Raw genomic sequence first — 16,634 nt, forward strand, 5'->3', positions numbered from 1 at the left:
TAAACTAAAAAGGCCGTATTGGCATGTGTTTCAATGTTAATATTTCATCATTGATATATAAACTATCAGACTGCGTGGTGGGTAGTAGTGGGTTTCAGTAGGCCTTTAAAGAACCATCTGGATTCATGAACTTAATTCTAAACATTTCTTCACAGAAAAATAAATCTTTACCATCAATATTTATGGAACATGTCCACAAAAATCTCGCTGTAAACACTGAATATTGCATGGTTGCATTTCTTTTCCCAGTTTATGAACTTTCATTCATATTTTGTTGAAGTATTAGTCAATAAATACATTTATAAAGGATTTTTGAATTGTTGCTATTTTTAGAATATTTTTGAAAAATCTCACGTACCCCTTGGCATACCTTCAAGTACCCCCATTTCAGAACCACTGATATAACTGTCTGTCGTCCTCTAGCGGTGAGTTGGACGCACTGCGTGAAGCTGTAATTCCGGAATGTATTGTTTCGTACGCGTCTTTGTCGCCCTCTAGTGGTGCATTGCACTCAGCGGCTATAAGATGATGAAATGACACACACTGGTGAGTGTACTTGAACGCCTCACAGGCGCGCGGCAGGAAGCAACTTTTGTTTTGATCTATGCGTCCTCTTCTTATAATTTGTTTAAGGTCGGACACTCATAGAGCTCGGATGGCATTTTCAAGCAGGTTTTGGGTCATGTGGGTGCCAACAGGGCGGTGGCTGCTTTTTTACGCAAACTGCAGTTTAAAGATGGAGTGAAGTCTTTTTTTTTTTTTTGGAGTGAAAATTTGTCCTTTCCGGAGTGGGACAGCATGAGGAGTTACCCACAATGCATCGCCTTTCTGGGACAATTCGGACGCTTCCAGCAGATTGTTTTCTTCCTGCTATGCATCAGCATCGTGCCCAACGGCTTCGGCGCCTTCACGCTGGTCTTCCTGGCGGACACGCCGAGTCACCACTGCCGGGTTCCGGACGTCAACCTCACCGAGGACTGGCGCGGCGCCATCATCCCGGTCCGGGTGAGTCCAAAATGACCCTCGGTCAAATCCACAGGTCGTCAGTAATGAAGAGTCCGCTTCCGCCTCGACTTTTGAGTGTGAATTATAAATGTGTTTGTTTTTCAATTTAAAAAAAAATTATAAAATAGAAAAAACAAAAAACGTCAACCGTCAAACCCCCCCAAAATAATAATTACTTAATTTAAAAAAATAAAATAAAAATAAAAATAGTGCCGCTTCCGGGAACTACATCCATCAACCAAAAAAGTCCGGTTTCTTCCACTGAAAACGCCCCAAACACAGCGCCGATTTCCCCCGAATTCTACGCAATACTTAACCATTTCCAAAGCAACATGCCATTCGGTGTGTTTCACCACGTTTATCAGATTAATCGTAAACGTGCCCGTTTTTCAATGGAATTCAGCTCAGAGTTACGCGCTGGGGGGCGATCCTTTGGTTTTGCATAACACACACAAAGCAGGGGGGTAAACAGGAGACTCGTTGTGGTCAAACATGAATTCAAGTTTAAAGGCCTACTGAAATGAGATTTTCTTATTTAAAGGCCTACTGAAACCCACTACTACATACCATGCAGTCTGATAGTTTATATATCAATGATGAACTATTAACATTGCAACACATGCCAATACAGCCTTTTTAGTTTACTAAATTACAATTTTAAATTTCCCGGGAGTTTCGTCTTGAAAACGTCTTGTAATGACGACGTGTACGCAAGACGTCACGCGTTTTAAGGAAGTATGAGCGCTACACACAGCTAAATATCGTCCGCTTTAATCGCATAATTACACAGTATTTTGGACATCCGTGTTGCTGAATCTTTTGCAATTTGTTCAATTAATATTGGAGAAGTCACAGTAGAAAGATGGAGTTGGGAAGCTTTAGCATTTAGCCACACAAACACACGGTGATTCATTGTTTAAAATTCCCAGAGGTGAAAATTTACTACGGATCAGAGCGCGGTCAAGCAAACATGAATCCAGACCAAATGTCAACCAGCAGGTTTCGGTGAGAAAATTGTGGTTAGAAAGTCGGTTCTTACCGGAGAAAAGCTGAGCTTGGGCCGTCCATGCAGCTGCCGTAGACTTCCCTGGGACATTGGCGTCAAGACACCCGTGGAGACACCCTTCCGACTATCAGGTAATATTAAACTCACTAAAACACTAGCAACACAATACAAAGATAAGTGATTTCCCAGAATTATCCTAGTAAATGTGTTTAAAAACATTGGAATCCGTCCCAAAGCATTTGCGTTTTTTTTTTTAACTTTTTTTTTTTTTTTGTAGTCCGTCACTATCAATATCCTCAAACACGAATCTTTCATTCTCGCGCAAATTAATGGGGAAATTGTCGTTTTCTCGGTCTGAATAGCCCTTTTTGTTGGAGGCTCCCATTAAAAATAATATGAATATGTGAGGAGCCCCCACACTTGCGACGTCATAGTCTGCGACTTCCGGTAGAGGCAGGGCTTTTCTCTTAATACCGACAGTTGCAAACTTTATCGTGGATGTTCTCTACCAAATCCTTTCAGTAAAATATGGCAATATCACGAAATGATCAAGTATGACACATAGAATGGACCTGCTATCCCCGTTTAAATAAGAAAACCTCATTTTAGTAGGCCTTTAAACGGGGATAGCAGGTCCATTCTATGTGTCATACTTGATCATTTTGCGATATTGCCATATTTTTGCTGAAAGGATTTAGTAGAGATCATCGACGATGAAGTTTGCAACTTTTGGTCGCTAATAAAAAAGCTTTGCCTTTACCGGAAGTAGCAGACGATGTGCGCGTGACGTCACTGGTTGTAGGGCTCCTCACATCGTTTATAATCATAGCCTCCAGCAGCAACAGCTATTCGGACCGAAAAAGCGACAATTTCCCCATTAATTTGAGCGAGGATGAACGATTCGTGGATGAGGAAATTAAGAGTGACGAACTAGAAAAAAAAAAAAAGGCGATTGCATGGGGAGCGATTCAGATGTTTTTAGACACATTTACTAGGATAAACCTGGGAAATCACTTATCTTTCTATTGTGTTGCTAGTGTTTTAGTGAGTTAAATAGTACCTGATAGACGGAGGGGTGTGTCCACGGGTGTGTTGACCCCAGTCTCTGGAAGTCACAACAGCTGCCGCACTACAGAAGTTCCACTGATCTCCGGTAAGAGGCGACTTATTTCCACAATTTTCTCACTGAAACCTGCCGGTTGACATGTAGTCGGGATCCATGTTCGCTTGACCGCTCTGATCCATAGTAAAGCTTCACCTCTGGGAATTTTAAACAAGGAAACACTGTGTGTAAAGGCTAAAAGTTTCCCACCTCCATCTTTCTACTTTGACTTCTCCATTATTAATTGAACAAATTGCAAAAGATTCCGCAACACAGATGCCCAAAATACTGTGTAATTATGCGATGAAAAGAGACGACTTTTAGCTGTGTGTGGTGCTGGGCTAGAATGTCCTCTCCAACCAATAACGTCACAAACACGCGTCATCATTCCGCTACATTTTAAACCGGAAACTCCGTGGGAAATTTAAAATTGCAATTTAGTAAAACTAAACCGGCCGTATTGGCATGTGTTGCAATGTTAAGATTTCATCATTCATATACAAACTATCAGACTACGTGGTCGGTAGTAGTGGGTTTCAGTAGGCCTTTAAATCTCCTTCATAACGTCTAATATCGCCAAAACAGCGCTCCCTGGCTGCAAAACAACATTTATAGGGACAGATGGGAATGATTTCCTGGTGGTTGTTGATCTTACAAATATGTTCAGTCCAAGATGAAATAATGTTGTTATAAATTATAGATTTAGTTTGCCTCATGATGCCAAAATAATTTAGCCCTCTCACACAGCTAGATATTTAAAAAAAAAAAAATTTTTTAGTTTGAGTTTATTTCCAACATGCATGCATAGGTGGTACATCACCATTTCCAGTTTCTCTATTCAACATGTTCAAACAGGAGTAGGAAGAAGAAGAGCTTATTTAATCCTACCCGCTCGTCCTTTACATAACAGTTGCTAAACCTTTTGTTCACTTCCTGTTCTCAATTTATTCACAATATATTCCATAAGTAATAATAAAAATAAATGAATATATCATAATTTGTGAAGTAAGTTATATTTAATATGGTGATATAAGTAAATTATCTTGACAATTAATGGATGGGGAAATAGGTTGATTGTCAACACTAAATTGGCCCTAGTGTGTGAATGTGAGTGTGAAAGTTGTCTGTCTATCTGTGTTGGCCCTGTGATGAGGTGGCGGCTTGTCCAGGGTGTACACCGCCTTCCGCCCGATTGTAGCTGCGATATAGGCACCAGCGCCCCCCGCGACCCCAAAGGGAATAAGCGGTAGAAAATGGATGAATGAGATAAATTCATAATGTTTATCATGATTCTTCTTCTTTGTACTTTGTAAACACTAAGTTTGAAGAGTTTCTTGAAGTGTAACATAAAAGTACATTGTTTGTTTTCTTTGCTTAATCCATCCATCCATTTTCTACCGCTTATTCCCTTTGAGGTCGCGGGGGGTGCTGGTGCCTATCTCAGCTACAATCGGGCGGAAGGCGGTGTACACCCTGGACAAGTCGCTACCTCATTATTTGCTTAATTCATTTGATTGATTGATTGATTGATAGTTTTATTAGTAGATTGCACAGTGCAGTACATATTCCGTACAATTGACCACTAAATGGTAACACCCGAATAAGTTTTTCAACTTGTTTAAGTCGGGGTCCACGTTAATCAATTCATGGTAGCGATTCCATATTTGCATTCCACATACAGAAATACTGAAGGTCTTAAGTGTTGTACGTGCGTACAAATGTTTTATATTACATTTTTCTCTAAGATTATATTTCTCCTATTTTGTTGAGAATAATTGTTGTATATTCTTGGCTTTGTGTATAATTTTTGCTGTTTGCAAATTCGCTATGTCGTGGAATTTAAGAATTTTTGATTCAATACATAAAGAGTTTGTATGATATATATATATCCAACTTAATGTATTATTGTAACTGATCTTTTTCGTAGCACCGTTAATGAATGAAGTGTACTTTTGTAGTAATTTTAGCCAAAACATTGAAAAACTGTGATGTCGTGCAGTCACACAAAGTAAAATCCTAATAATAAACACTTACAAAAACTGAGCCTTATTGTTTGTAAAAGCAGACTGGAGCTCATTAGATGGTGCAGGTGTACGTGATGCTAAGGTTAGCATGCTGATATACAAATTAGTGTACTTTTAAGATGGCGCCAAGTATCAAAATCTATAATTTCTAGAGTTTAAACATGCAATATTAGCTCAAAAGTTCCATCCATCCATTCATCCATTTTCTACCGCTTATTCCCTTTCGGGGTCACGGGGGGCGCTGGCGCCTATCTCAGCTACAATCGGGCGGAAGGCGGGGTACACCCTGGACAAGTCGCCACCTCATCGCAGGGCCAACACAGAAAGACAGACAACATTCACACACTAGGGCCAATTTAGTGTTGCCAATCAACCTATCCCCAGGTGCATGTCTTTGGAAGTGGGAGGAAGCCGTAGTACCCGGAGGGAACCCACGCATTCACGGGGAGAACATGCAAACTCCACACAGAAAGATCCTCAGCCTGGATTTGAACCCAGGACTGCAGGACCTTCGTATTGTGAGGCAGACGCACTAACCCCTCTGCCACCGTGAAGCCCTAGCTCAAAAGTTAGCATAAAAAATTAACATGAAGATGAATGAAAAGTTACTGTACTTCTAAGATGGCACTCAGTATCAAAATCTATAATTTCCAAGTTTACACATACAACATTAGCTCAAAAGCTAGCATAAAACATTAGCATGAAGACCTAAGAAAAGTTTGTGTACTTCTAAGATGGCGCCAAGTATCACAATCCGTTAATTTTAGGTTTAAACATAAATTCCAACCCTCCGCATCAAGGGTTGGGATTGGGGGTTAAATCACCAAAAATAATTCCCGGGGGCGGCCACCGCTGCTGCCCACTGCTCCCCTCACCTCCCAGCGGGTGATCAAGGGTGATGGGTCAAATTCAGAGAATAATTTTGCCACACTTAGTGTGTGTGTGACAATCATTGGTACTTTAACTTTATCCTTCCATTCATCCATTTTCTATCGCTTATATCCTTTGGGGTCGCGGGGGGCGCTGGTACCTATCTCAGCAACAATACGGCGGAAGGCGGGGTACACCCTGGAGTCTGGACAAGTCGCCACCTCGTCGCAGGGCCAACACAGATAGACAACAGCCACACACACATTCACACACTAGGGCCAATTTAGTGTTGCCAATCAACTTATCCCCAGGTGCATGTCTTTGGAAGTGGGAGGAAGCCGGAGTACCTGGAGGGAACCCACGCATTCACGAGGAGGACATGCAAACTCCACAAAGAAAGTTCCCGAGTCCGGGATTGAACCCCAGACTACTCAGGACCTTCGTATTGTGAGGCAGACGTACTATCCCCCCTGCCACCGTGAAGAACTTAATATAATTAGCTCAAAATCTAGCATAAACCATAAGAATGCTAACATTAGCCTACTAATATAAGAAAAGTTGGCATATTTCTAAGATGGCCCTAAGTATCAACATCCCTGATTTTTAGGTATAAAACAAACAAAACTAGCTAAAAAGCCGGGTTAAAATTTGAGCATGCTAACATTAGCATGACGGCATAAAACAAGTTGGCATATTTCTCAGATGGTGCCATGTATTAAAATCCATGATTTTTAGGTTTGAACACACAATTTGCCAAAAAACTAGGTTAAAATGTTAGAACAGGGGTAGGGAACCTATGGCTCGGGAGCCAGATATGACTCTTTTGATGACTGCATCTGGCTCTCGGATAAATCTGAGCTGGCATTACTCAACACGATATCTAATGAATAATTCCACTTGTAATCACAGTGTTAAAAATAATGTTCAAAATATAAAACATTCTCATGCATTTTTAATCCATACATCCGTTTTTACCGCACCTGTTCAAGAAGTTGCGTTAATGGTAAGAAGTTATTTATTTATTATTGGTTAGTCTGGGGCTTGCCCTCCTGAGGGTTCTTCAGACCACCAAGCACCGACATGAGAGCCTGTTTCAGGGTTACAATATTGTTTTATTTTTCAATAAGTCCCTCAGTTGCTTTCCAGCAATCGTATTTTTCTCTTTTGTTTTTGCTCGCGCTCTGACTCCACCCCCAACCCCGTCTCTCCCCCTGGCTGCTGCTTATAACAGAGTGACAGGTGATTAGATAACAATGCCCAAATGGGCCGTCTACGCACCTGTCGCTGATTTAGAGGCCGGTCCTGGCACACCCCAGTTCACTGCAGGCCCACAGGCCACGCCCCCTCCACAGTTAGCTTCAGAATAACAATGTTATTACAAAGAATAAGAGACCTATTATACTCTAGAAATGTTGGTCTTACTTAAAAATGCACGCGTTTAGTTGTGTTCAGTGTTAAAAAAAATATTATATGGCTCTTACGGAAATACATTTTAAAATATTTGGCTTTTAGGCTCTCTCAGCCAAAAAGATTCCCGACCCGTGTTAGAATGTTAAAAGTAGCATGACAAGATGAGAGAAGGTGGCATACTTCTAAGATGGAGCCAAGTATCCAAAACCATGTTTTTTAGGTTTAAACAATTAGCTAAAATGCTATCATAAAACATTAGGATGCTAATATAAGATACATTAGCACTGAGTATCAAAATCCTTGACTTTTAGGTTTAAACATACAATAGCTAGAACACCAGGTAGAAATGTTAGCATGCTAACACTAGCATGATGACATAAGATAAGTTGGCATACTTCATTCAGGAATTTCCTAATTTAGTTACTGTTACAAGTGGTAGAAAAGTGTAATACAACTGGGCTGAAAAACATATTTTTTGGCAGCCCTCTCAGGAACACTTGCTGCCCAACAGTGGGTTAGGTTAGGAAACACTACTCTAGGCTCAAAGTGATGATGTTTCTGCATTTCTCGTCAACTATATGCAGAAGTTAAACCAGCATGCCAACCTAGTCTCCGTGTGGCATGCAGGTGGTTGACGGCAAGCCGCAGCGCAGCAGCTGCAGCCGGTACCGCCTGGATGTGGTCCGGAACCTTTCGGATCTGGGATACAGTCCGGATCAGGACGTAAACCTCACCACCCTGGAGGAGGAGACGTGCAAAGACGGCTGGATCTATAGCAAGGACATCTACCAGTCCACCATTGTCACTGAGGTGAGGGTGTCTCCTCCAACTTTTACAAAACAAGTAAAGCTGGTCCTGGGTCCAAGGCTGATTGGTTAGGAGTTCGGAAGCTAAAGGGTCAGCTATGTTGTTTTTTTTAACAGCTCCTAAAAAGATGCACTGCTTCTATATGTCTTATTGCTACCAAAATTAAATTATGTATGCTTTAAAGACGGGCGGAGCTCAGCTGTGAATTTTTTTGGTGTCCAGCTTGATAGACTCGCCAGAAAACGTGGCATCTGTTGCTTATTAAACTGCCATACCATAAAAAAAACAGTGTGAAAGAGGACCTATGATGACTTGAATCTACATTGAAAACACATATTTGCAGTCTAGATCCGGTGTTCCTAACCTTTTGGACCTAGGGGCCCAACTTTTTCACCAGAGGGGCCCAGGGCCCATTCAAATAGTAACAAAAAATTGTTGTCCTACTCTTGATTTTAATTAGAGATGTCTGATATTATCGGCCGATAAATGCTTTAAAATGCAACATCGGAAATGATCGGTATCAGTTTCAAAAAGTAAAAATGTATGACTTTTTATGATGCCGCTGTACAAAGTGGTACACGGACGTACGGAGAAGTACAGAGCTCCAATAAACCTTAAAAGGCACTGCGTTTGCGTGCCGGCCCAATCACATAATATCTACGGCTTTTCACACACACAAGTGAATGCAAGGCATACTTGGTCAACAGCCATACAGGTCACACTGAGGTTGGCCGTATAAACAACTTTAACACCGTTACTAATATGCGCCACACTGTGAACCCATACCAAACAAGAATGACAAACACATTCCGGGAGAATATCCGCACCGTAACACAACAGAACAAATACCCAAAATCCATTGCAGCACTAACTCTTCTGGGACGCTACAATAAACACCACCTGTCATCCCTTACCCCTCCCCCCACCTCAACCCCGCCCACTTCCACCTCCCCTGGCTCTCTCAGGCAGAGCATGTCCCAAATTCCAAGCTGCTGTTTTGAGGCATGTTAAAAAAAAGAAGAAAAAAGTGCACTTTGTGACTTCAATAATAAATATGGCAGTGCCATGTTGGCATTTTTTTCCATAACTTGAGTTGATTTATTTTGGAATCCAATCCAATCCAATCCACTTTATTTATATAGCACATTTAAACAACAATAACGTTTCCAAAGTGCTGCACAGCCATGTTAAAAACAATTGTAAAAATGAATAAATAAATAAATAAAATAAAATAAAAAAAGTATATATATTTATATTATGCTCCACCAATGACTGAATAAAAACAAAAAATAAATAAATATAAAACCAATAAACAATTTAAAAACAAATATGATTAAAAACTATTTTAAAAGGGTAAAATCAACTAAAACAGTAACATAGAAATCAAAGTGTATAAAAAACACAGAGGACAACAGAGGACAGAGGACCATACAACTCACGTAGTGTTAAAAGCCAAAGAATAAAAGTGGGTCTTAAGACAAGACTTAAAACACTCCACTGTGGAAGCAGTTTGAACATGGAGGGGCAGAGTGTTCCAGAGCTTAGGGCCGACCACAGAGAAGGCCCTTTCTCCCCTGGTCTTAAGTCTGGTCATGGGCACCACGAGCTGGAACTGGCTCTTGGACCTCAGAGCGCACGCAGGAATGTAAATTTGGATAAGGTCCGAGATATATTGAGGTGCCAGTCCATGTAAATATTTAAAAGCAAACAGCAATGTTTTAAAATAAATTCTAAAATGAACAGGGAGCCAGTGCAAACTCTGAAGAATTGGGGTTATATGCTGGCGTTTCCTGGCCCCTGTTAAAAGTTGTGGTGCCGCGTTCTGGACTAACTGCAACCGGGAGAGAGCTTTTTGGCTAATGCCAGCATAAAGTGCATTGCAGTAATCCAGGCGACTTGAAATAAAAGCATGCACGACTTGTTCAAAAAGGTTAAAAGATAAAAACGGTTTAACCTTTACTAAAAGACGAAGGTGATAAAAACACGATTTTAAAACCTTGTTACATTGTTTAATGCATCCAGCGGGGCATCACAACAAAATTAGGCATAATATTGTGTTAATTCCACGACAATCTGTATGCATGTATGTATGTCTGTATGGGTTGATATCAGAATCGGTAATTAAGAGTTGGACAATATCGGAATATTGGAAAAAAAGCCCTTATCTAATTTTTATCATTTTCAATCATTGTATCTAACCTACTTACAGTTCAACACGGGGGTCAGCTCTTAAGCGCCGCCCTAGTGGCTACCTGGAGCTTTTTTGAAGATGTGTGAAAATGGAAAAAGATTAAAAAATATATATATATTTTTTGTTTTATTATGGTTTCTGTAAGAGGACAAACATGTGTCACAACCACTGGCTCGTTAGTGGCTGTAACATTAAGGGAGACCACACCGATTTGTACATTTTAGCCAACAGATCTTTTATTTTACAACATGTATCAGTGATCAGTAATGTGAATTAACCAAGGAATGTATCAGTAAATGAGTGTTGCCCCAAAAGGGTGCAAGTGTGGTGCTAATCCCGGCCGTCGTTGCCGTGACCATACGGTCACCAAACGAATGTGCCTGTGGGACGAGAGAGAGAGAGAGCGAGAGCATGCTGATGGGAGGCCTTTTATAGGCCGCCCAATCAGCAGCCCTCTGAGATGTTGCACGTCTTCACAGACCAGCTCCACCTGCGGGTCGGAGGACCAAAGTGCCCCAAACACTAACCGGCAGAGCCGGGCATGACATCCCCCCCCTTAAAAACAGAGACCCGTGTTAACTGGGTCTCTGAAGCACCATCAAAAATAGAAAACAAAAAACTACAGTAGCCCCAGTAGCTATATTCTAGTCCCACTGACGCACCTCCCCTCCACCCCAGACCAACCAGAACCCAAACCATCCCAAACACCCTCCTTCCCCTCCGACCTTCCCTGCACCCAGCAAATCCTGGTACCCGGACAGCGACCTTTAAGGGAAACAGAGAAAAACCGCAGGTTAGGAGTGAGTGGAGATGATTAGACCTCCTGGTCCAGAGCCCGAGAGAGCGCATCAGCCATTACATTTTCCACCCCGCGAATATGGCGGATCAACAGGTGGAATGGCTGCAGAAACAGTGCCCAGCGCAACAGGCGCTGGTTGGTGGACCCTTTGAAAGACTGCAGAAAAGTGAGAGGGTTGTGATCTGAGTAGACCACAATTGGATGGAGACCCCCTCCCACATAGACTTCAAAGTGTTGCAATGCCCAAATCAATGCTAATGCTTCCTTTTCAATCACTGAATAATTAAATTGGTATTTGTTGAATTTTTTTGAAAAATAGCAAACCGGTCTGGCTACTCCATCATCATCAGCCTGCAGGAGGACCGCACCTGCTCCCACCTGGCTTGCATCCACCTGCAGCTGGAATGGCAGATCCAGTTTGGGTGCAGCCAGGACCGGAGCTGATGTTAACAAAAGCTTTGCATTCTGGAAAGCCTGCTGACACTCCTCCGACCAAATGAATTTGGCGCCACCCTTCAACAAATTGGTCAGAGGAGATACAACAGTTGAAAAATTGCAGCAAAAATTGCGGTAGTACCCGATCATACCCAAAAAGCGCATAAGTTCTTTCTTCGTCGCCGGCACAGGGAAATTATCAATAGCTGCCACCTTTGCGTTAACGGGCCGCACCATCCCCTGGCCGACTACTTTACCCAAATAGACGACTGTGGCACGCGCAAACTCGCATTTCGCTAAATTTACTGTGAGGTTTGCTGCCACCAACCTCTGGAAAAGCGCTCGAATGCGAGCCAAATGTTCGTCCCAACTGTCTGAATGACAAACGGCGTCGTCCAAATAAACCGCGCACCCCTGCAGCCCCCCAACGATCCTATTCATGAGCCGTTGGAAGGTTGCAGGAGCATTCCGCAAACCGAAGCTCATTCGAGTATACGAGTACAAACCGGAAGAGGTAATGAATGCAGATATCTCCTGCGCTCTCTGCGTCAAAGGCACTTGATAGTAACCTTTCAATAAATCAAATTTGCTGACATAACGAGCACTCCCAACCTGATCCACACAGTCCTCGATACGTGGCAATGGAAAAGAATCTGGTCTAGTCACAGCATTTACTTTCCTATAATCCGTACAGAATCTATAGGTGTTATCTGACTTTTTCACCAGTAGACATGGCGATGCCCAACTGGAGTAAGATGGCTTGGCGAGACCATGATCAAGCAGATACTGCACACTGTCCTCCATACTCTTCTGTTTATCGGGAGCCACTCGATAAAATCTTTGTCGTATTGGGCGGGCACCCTGTGTGTCAATGTCATGTTCAATTAGTGTGGTACAGGTTGGAGTGTCGGAAAACAAAGGCAAAAACTCAAAAATCAAATCCGACAACTGTTTACGCTGTACCTCACTTAAATGACCGAGGAGACTATCTAGCTCCTTTAACTGCTGAGTATTATCCAAGCGCCCGTGTAACACTGAATCATCAGGTGCGCGCACTTCATCCCAAGCTGCCACCTCCGGCCAGTTGAGCGGTTCCCCAACCCCAACGGCTAGACCCACTGGACTCGCAGCAATCCCACCCGCCTTGTCGGAACCTGCAGAGTGGTAAGGCTTGAGTAAATTCACATGACACAGTTGCTGTGATCGTTTACGATCAGGAGTTGACAGTAAATAATTGAGATCTGACACTTGGCTCATAACCGTAAATGGACCAGAGTATTTTGCTGTAAATGGTGACCCCGGAATGGGCAGCAAAGCTAAAACTTGATCACCTGGATTGAAAACTCTGATCTTCGCTTTACGGTCATAACGCAGCTTCATTTTCACCTGAGCTTTAGTCAAATGCTCGGTTGCCTCTTTCCATGCAAGCAACAGCCTACGACGAAAACCATCTACATACTCAGTGAAACTGACGGGAGTGTTCTGCAGATCCAGATTGGCATTTAAAACAGACAGTGAGGTCCGGACTTTGTGGCCAAAGACTAGGTCATTTGGACTAAAACCAGTGCTTTCTTGAACTACACCACGCGCAGACAACAAGAGCCATGGCAACGCCTCCTCCCAATCTCTCCGCATCTCAACACAGTAAGCGCGCAAGAGAGACTTCAACGTGGCATGCCAGCGCTCCAATGCCCCCTGACTCTGTGCGTGATACGCGCTGCTCAAATTGTGCTTCACCTGCATCGACTTCAACGCTGCAGCAAATGTTCTGGAGGTAAAGTTAGACCCTCTGTCGCTCTGAATTAACTTTGGAATGCCAAAGACAGAAATGAATTTAGACAAACATTTCAATATTGACCTTGTGGTAATTGTTCTCAAGGCATACGCTGCTGGATACCGAGTGGCCTGGCACATGATGGTAAAGAGGTACACACAACCAGATTTCGAAGGGGGTAGTGGACCTACACAATCAATAATGAGATGCTCAAATGGTGTGCCAGACGGACGGAATAGGTTGAAGTGGTGCAGGTTTAATGGGAGTACTCTGTTTCGCAACCTGGCAAACATGACATGCTTTGACAAATCTAGATACATGGCGTTTCATCCGTGGCCAGTAAAAATGTTCCAAAAGACGTCGGTAGGTTTTCTTAACTCCAAAATGCCCAGACTCTGCTCCATGGGCTGTTCTCAAAATCAAATCACGGTATTTGTCAGGTACCATCACTTGAATCACCTGACCTGCCACTTCAGGATCAACACCTGGCAACCACGTATGCAGCAAAACGCCATTCTGAATGAAGTAACCCATCGTTGGATCAGTAGAAACTAAGGCAAAATATTTCTCAAAGCTCTGATCATTCTTTTGTGCCTCAATTAAATCTTGACATGACAAAGGTTCGGGCAGCTCAGGAACAAAAATAGGCACAGATTTGGACACATCCGACGATTGCGCCTGCGTGCGAGACATTGCCCTAGTCACAGCACAAGCAGTAAACACTTCTGGGAATTCTTGACAACACGCGTCTGGCTCCTCTACAGATAGCGGTACAGGTGTAACAACTGGAGGTGGAGAAACTAAACACCCACCCAAATTGTTCCCCAGAATTACATGGATATCTTGCATAGGCAGAGACGGTCTCACAGCAATAGTCACCTCCCCATTCACAAATCCTGAACACAAGTGAATTTTGTGCAACGGTACAGAAAATGACTGCATGCCTATTCCTCTAATCAAAATACATTTCCCAGTGTCAGATGCTGTGGAACATGGCAAAACTGCTCCAGAAATGAAACTCTCAGATGCCCCAGTGTCTCTTAAGATTTTAACTGGAACTTTTTGTGTCTCTCCAACCAATGACACCCAGCCATCACTAATGAATGGAGCGAAATCAGACGCAGCTGACTCTACTGATTTCGTCTGCTCGTCTGACACAGATGCACCATCTTCAATCACTTGCTCACAATGAACTTCCAAACGAGGTAACGGTGTTAGATCAGAGACGCCAAAATCAACTGGATGCACAACAGAAACACACCCAGCTACCTTGGCATTAGATTTACGGCCTTTCAACAGCGGGCAATCCTTTTTCCAATGTCCCTCCTGCAAACAGTAATGACATTTATCCGTCGGGCTTGGGCGAGATTTGCTACTTCCATTATCAAATTTAGGAACATTACTGGAATTGCCATAATTTGATCGATTTGAACTACGACCATAACGAGGAGGAGAACGTTGTGGAGGAGAACGAGCAGGATCATAACGTTGGTGGCTATTATACCGTGGAGGACTGCTGTAAGGCTTATGTTTATGAGTCAACACAAAGGTATCAGCAAGCGAGGCTGCCTCCTCCACTGACTTTGCCTTTTGCTCATTAATGTAGGTTGCAATTCGATCTGGTACAATGTTCTTAAACTGCTCCAAAATCAACAAATCACGCAAATTTTCGTAAGTTGAGACAGACTCTGAAGTGAGCCACCGGTTAAAATAAGTACTCAACTCTCTTGCCACTTCAGCATGGGTCTGATTATCACGTTTACGCCAGTTTCTGAAACGTTGTCTGTAAGCTTCCGGATTCAGTTCATAACATTTCAAGACCGCTTTTTTCACCTCAGCATACTTGTGCCTATCAACAGGTGTTAATGCCAAGTATGCCTCCCGTGCGCGTCCTACTAGTACAGTTTGCAAAAGCACCGTTCTATCCTCTTCACTCCACTTTTTGTCAGAGGCCATCTGTTCAAACAGTGAGAAAAACACGTCTGGGTCACGTTCGTCAAACTTTGGAACATACTTTACCATGCTATCCATACTTGACCCGGACAGATTTCCACTAATCTTACCTTCTGACATTAGTTTCAAACGATCCTGTTCAATTTTAATTTTCTCAAGCTGTACTGTAAGGTCCATTTCACCTTTTTTCAAATCCATTTCTTTTTCAAATTTGAGTCTCTCCATATCTGCTTGCTGTTGCAATTCTCGTTCTAATTTGATTTTTTCCAGTTCAAAAAGACGTTCTTTCTCCTTAGCCTGTTGCGCCCACTCAAATTCAAGTGCCTTCATCTCTCTTTGTTGCTCAAAAGTCAGTATGCCTACCCTCTCTGACTGCATAGGCTCTGACATACCCTTCACATGAGCGTCACCACCTTTTCCTGAAGGCAAAATGCTCTGCTCACACAAAAACTCGTGAATGGAGTCACGCAAGGGTCCCTTCTTACCAGTTCTAATGGCTGATGACAATTCCATGCCATACTTTTCTGCCAATTGCAACAACTGTTCCTTATTAAGGGCAAACAACAATTTCTCAGATGGTGCTTCCACAAAAGCCTCCATCCTGCTCAACCCAGGCCGTCAGTACCAATCTGGCTACTGTACCAAACCAACAATGAAACTACTGAAAAAACAACCCAACCAAAAACTAGCTCTAATGACGCTAGGCCCTCTCTCTCCAACCAATCCAACCAGGTCTCTAAAACATTACAGTTATGTTAACACAGCAAACTAACCTCGGAGCATCCCCCTAAACATTTTCCCCCCACTAGACTAATCTATTTTCACACAGAGCCCGAGGACGAGGATCATTTACTCACCAATACCTGTGGAGACGTACCATCCCGACAAAGCCGATTCAGCCGTTTCTCCAAGGCAGTGCCCTCGCCCAGGCTCTGTGACAGCAGGAACCTAGAACCCGTACTAGATGGGGATAAAGGCGACAGCTCCTAAGAGGCTGAATGCAATGCTACAAACTGCAATGAAACTAAACCAAGATGGCTGGAACAAACAATTCAGTGTCTACCTACACTTGCACGGTCAAACAAAGCCTCAAAAGTACAAATCAGTAGATCCCCCAATTAACTAACTGATAACAGGCCCCAACTGACTATCAGCAGTTCACAATTAGTAACTCAGCTCTACTCACCTTCCTACGCTCCAAAAGCCAGTAGAAGGAATACTCAATACAAAGAGCTCTACGCACCTTCCTACGCTGCCA

The 16,634-nt window shown here is 42.8% G+C and overlaps 1 protein-coding gene across 4 annotated transcripts in view; it reads left to right on the forward strand.

Annotated features, from left to right (window-relative positions):
- Positions 1-514: 514 nt before the first annotated feature.
- The window catches only part of LOC133545281 (solute carrier family 22 member 4-like), a 36,587-nt gene continuing 20,467 nt past the window's right edge, over positions 515-16,634 (forward strand). The window contains exons 1-2 of one of the 4 annotated variants that reach the window (XM_061890702.1): positions 517-1,005; positions 8,045-8,227. In XM_061890702.1, coding sequence (XP_061746686.1) covers positions 799-1,005; positions 8,045-8,227 — 390 coding nt within the window. In that variant the 5' untranslated portion in view covers positions 517-798. Of the gene's footprint in view, positions 1,006-8,001; positions 8,228-14,040; positions 14,629-16,634 lie in introns of those variants that run through there. The other 3 variants (XM_061890704.1, XM_061890703.1, XM_061890705.1) reach the window with 3 other exon arrangements.

This window comes from Nerophis ophidion, linkage group LG28, assembly GCF_033978795.1.
Source record: "Nerophis ophidion isolate RoL-2023_Sa linkage group LG28, RoL_Noph_v1.0, whole genome shotgun sequence".
Classification (NCBI taxonomy): domain Eukaryota; kingdom Metazoa; phylum Chordata; class Actinopteri; order Syngnathiformes; family Syngnathidae; genus Nerophis; species Nerophis ophidion.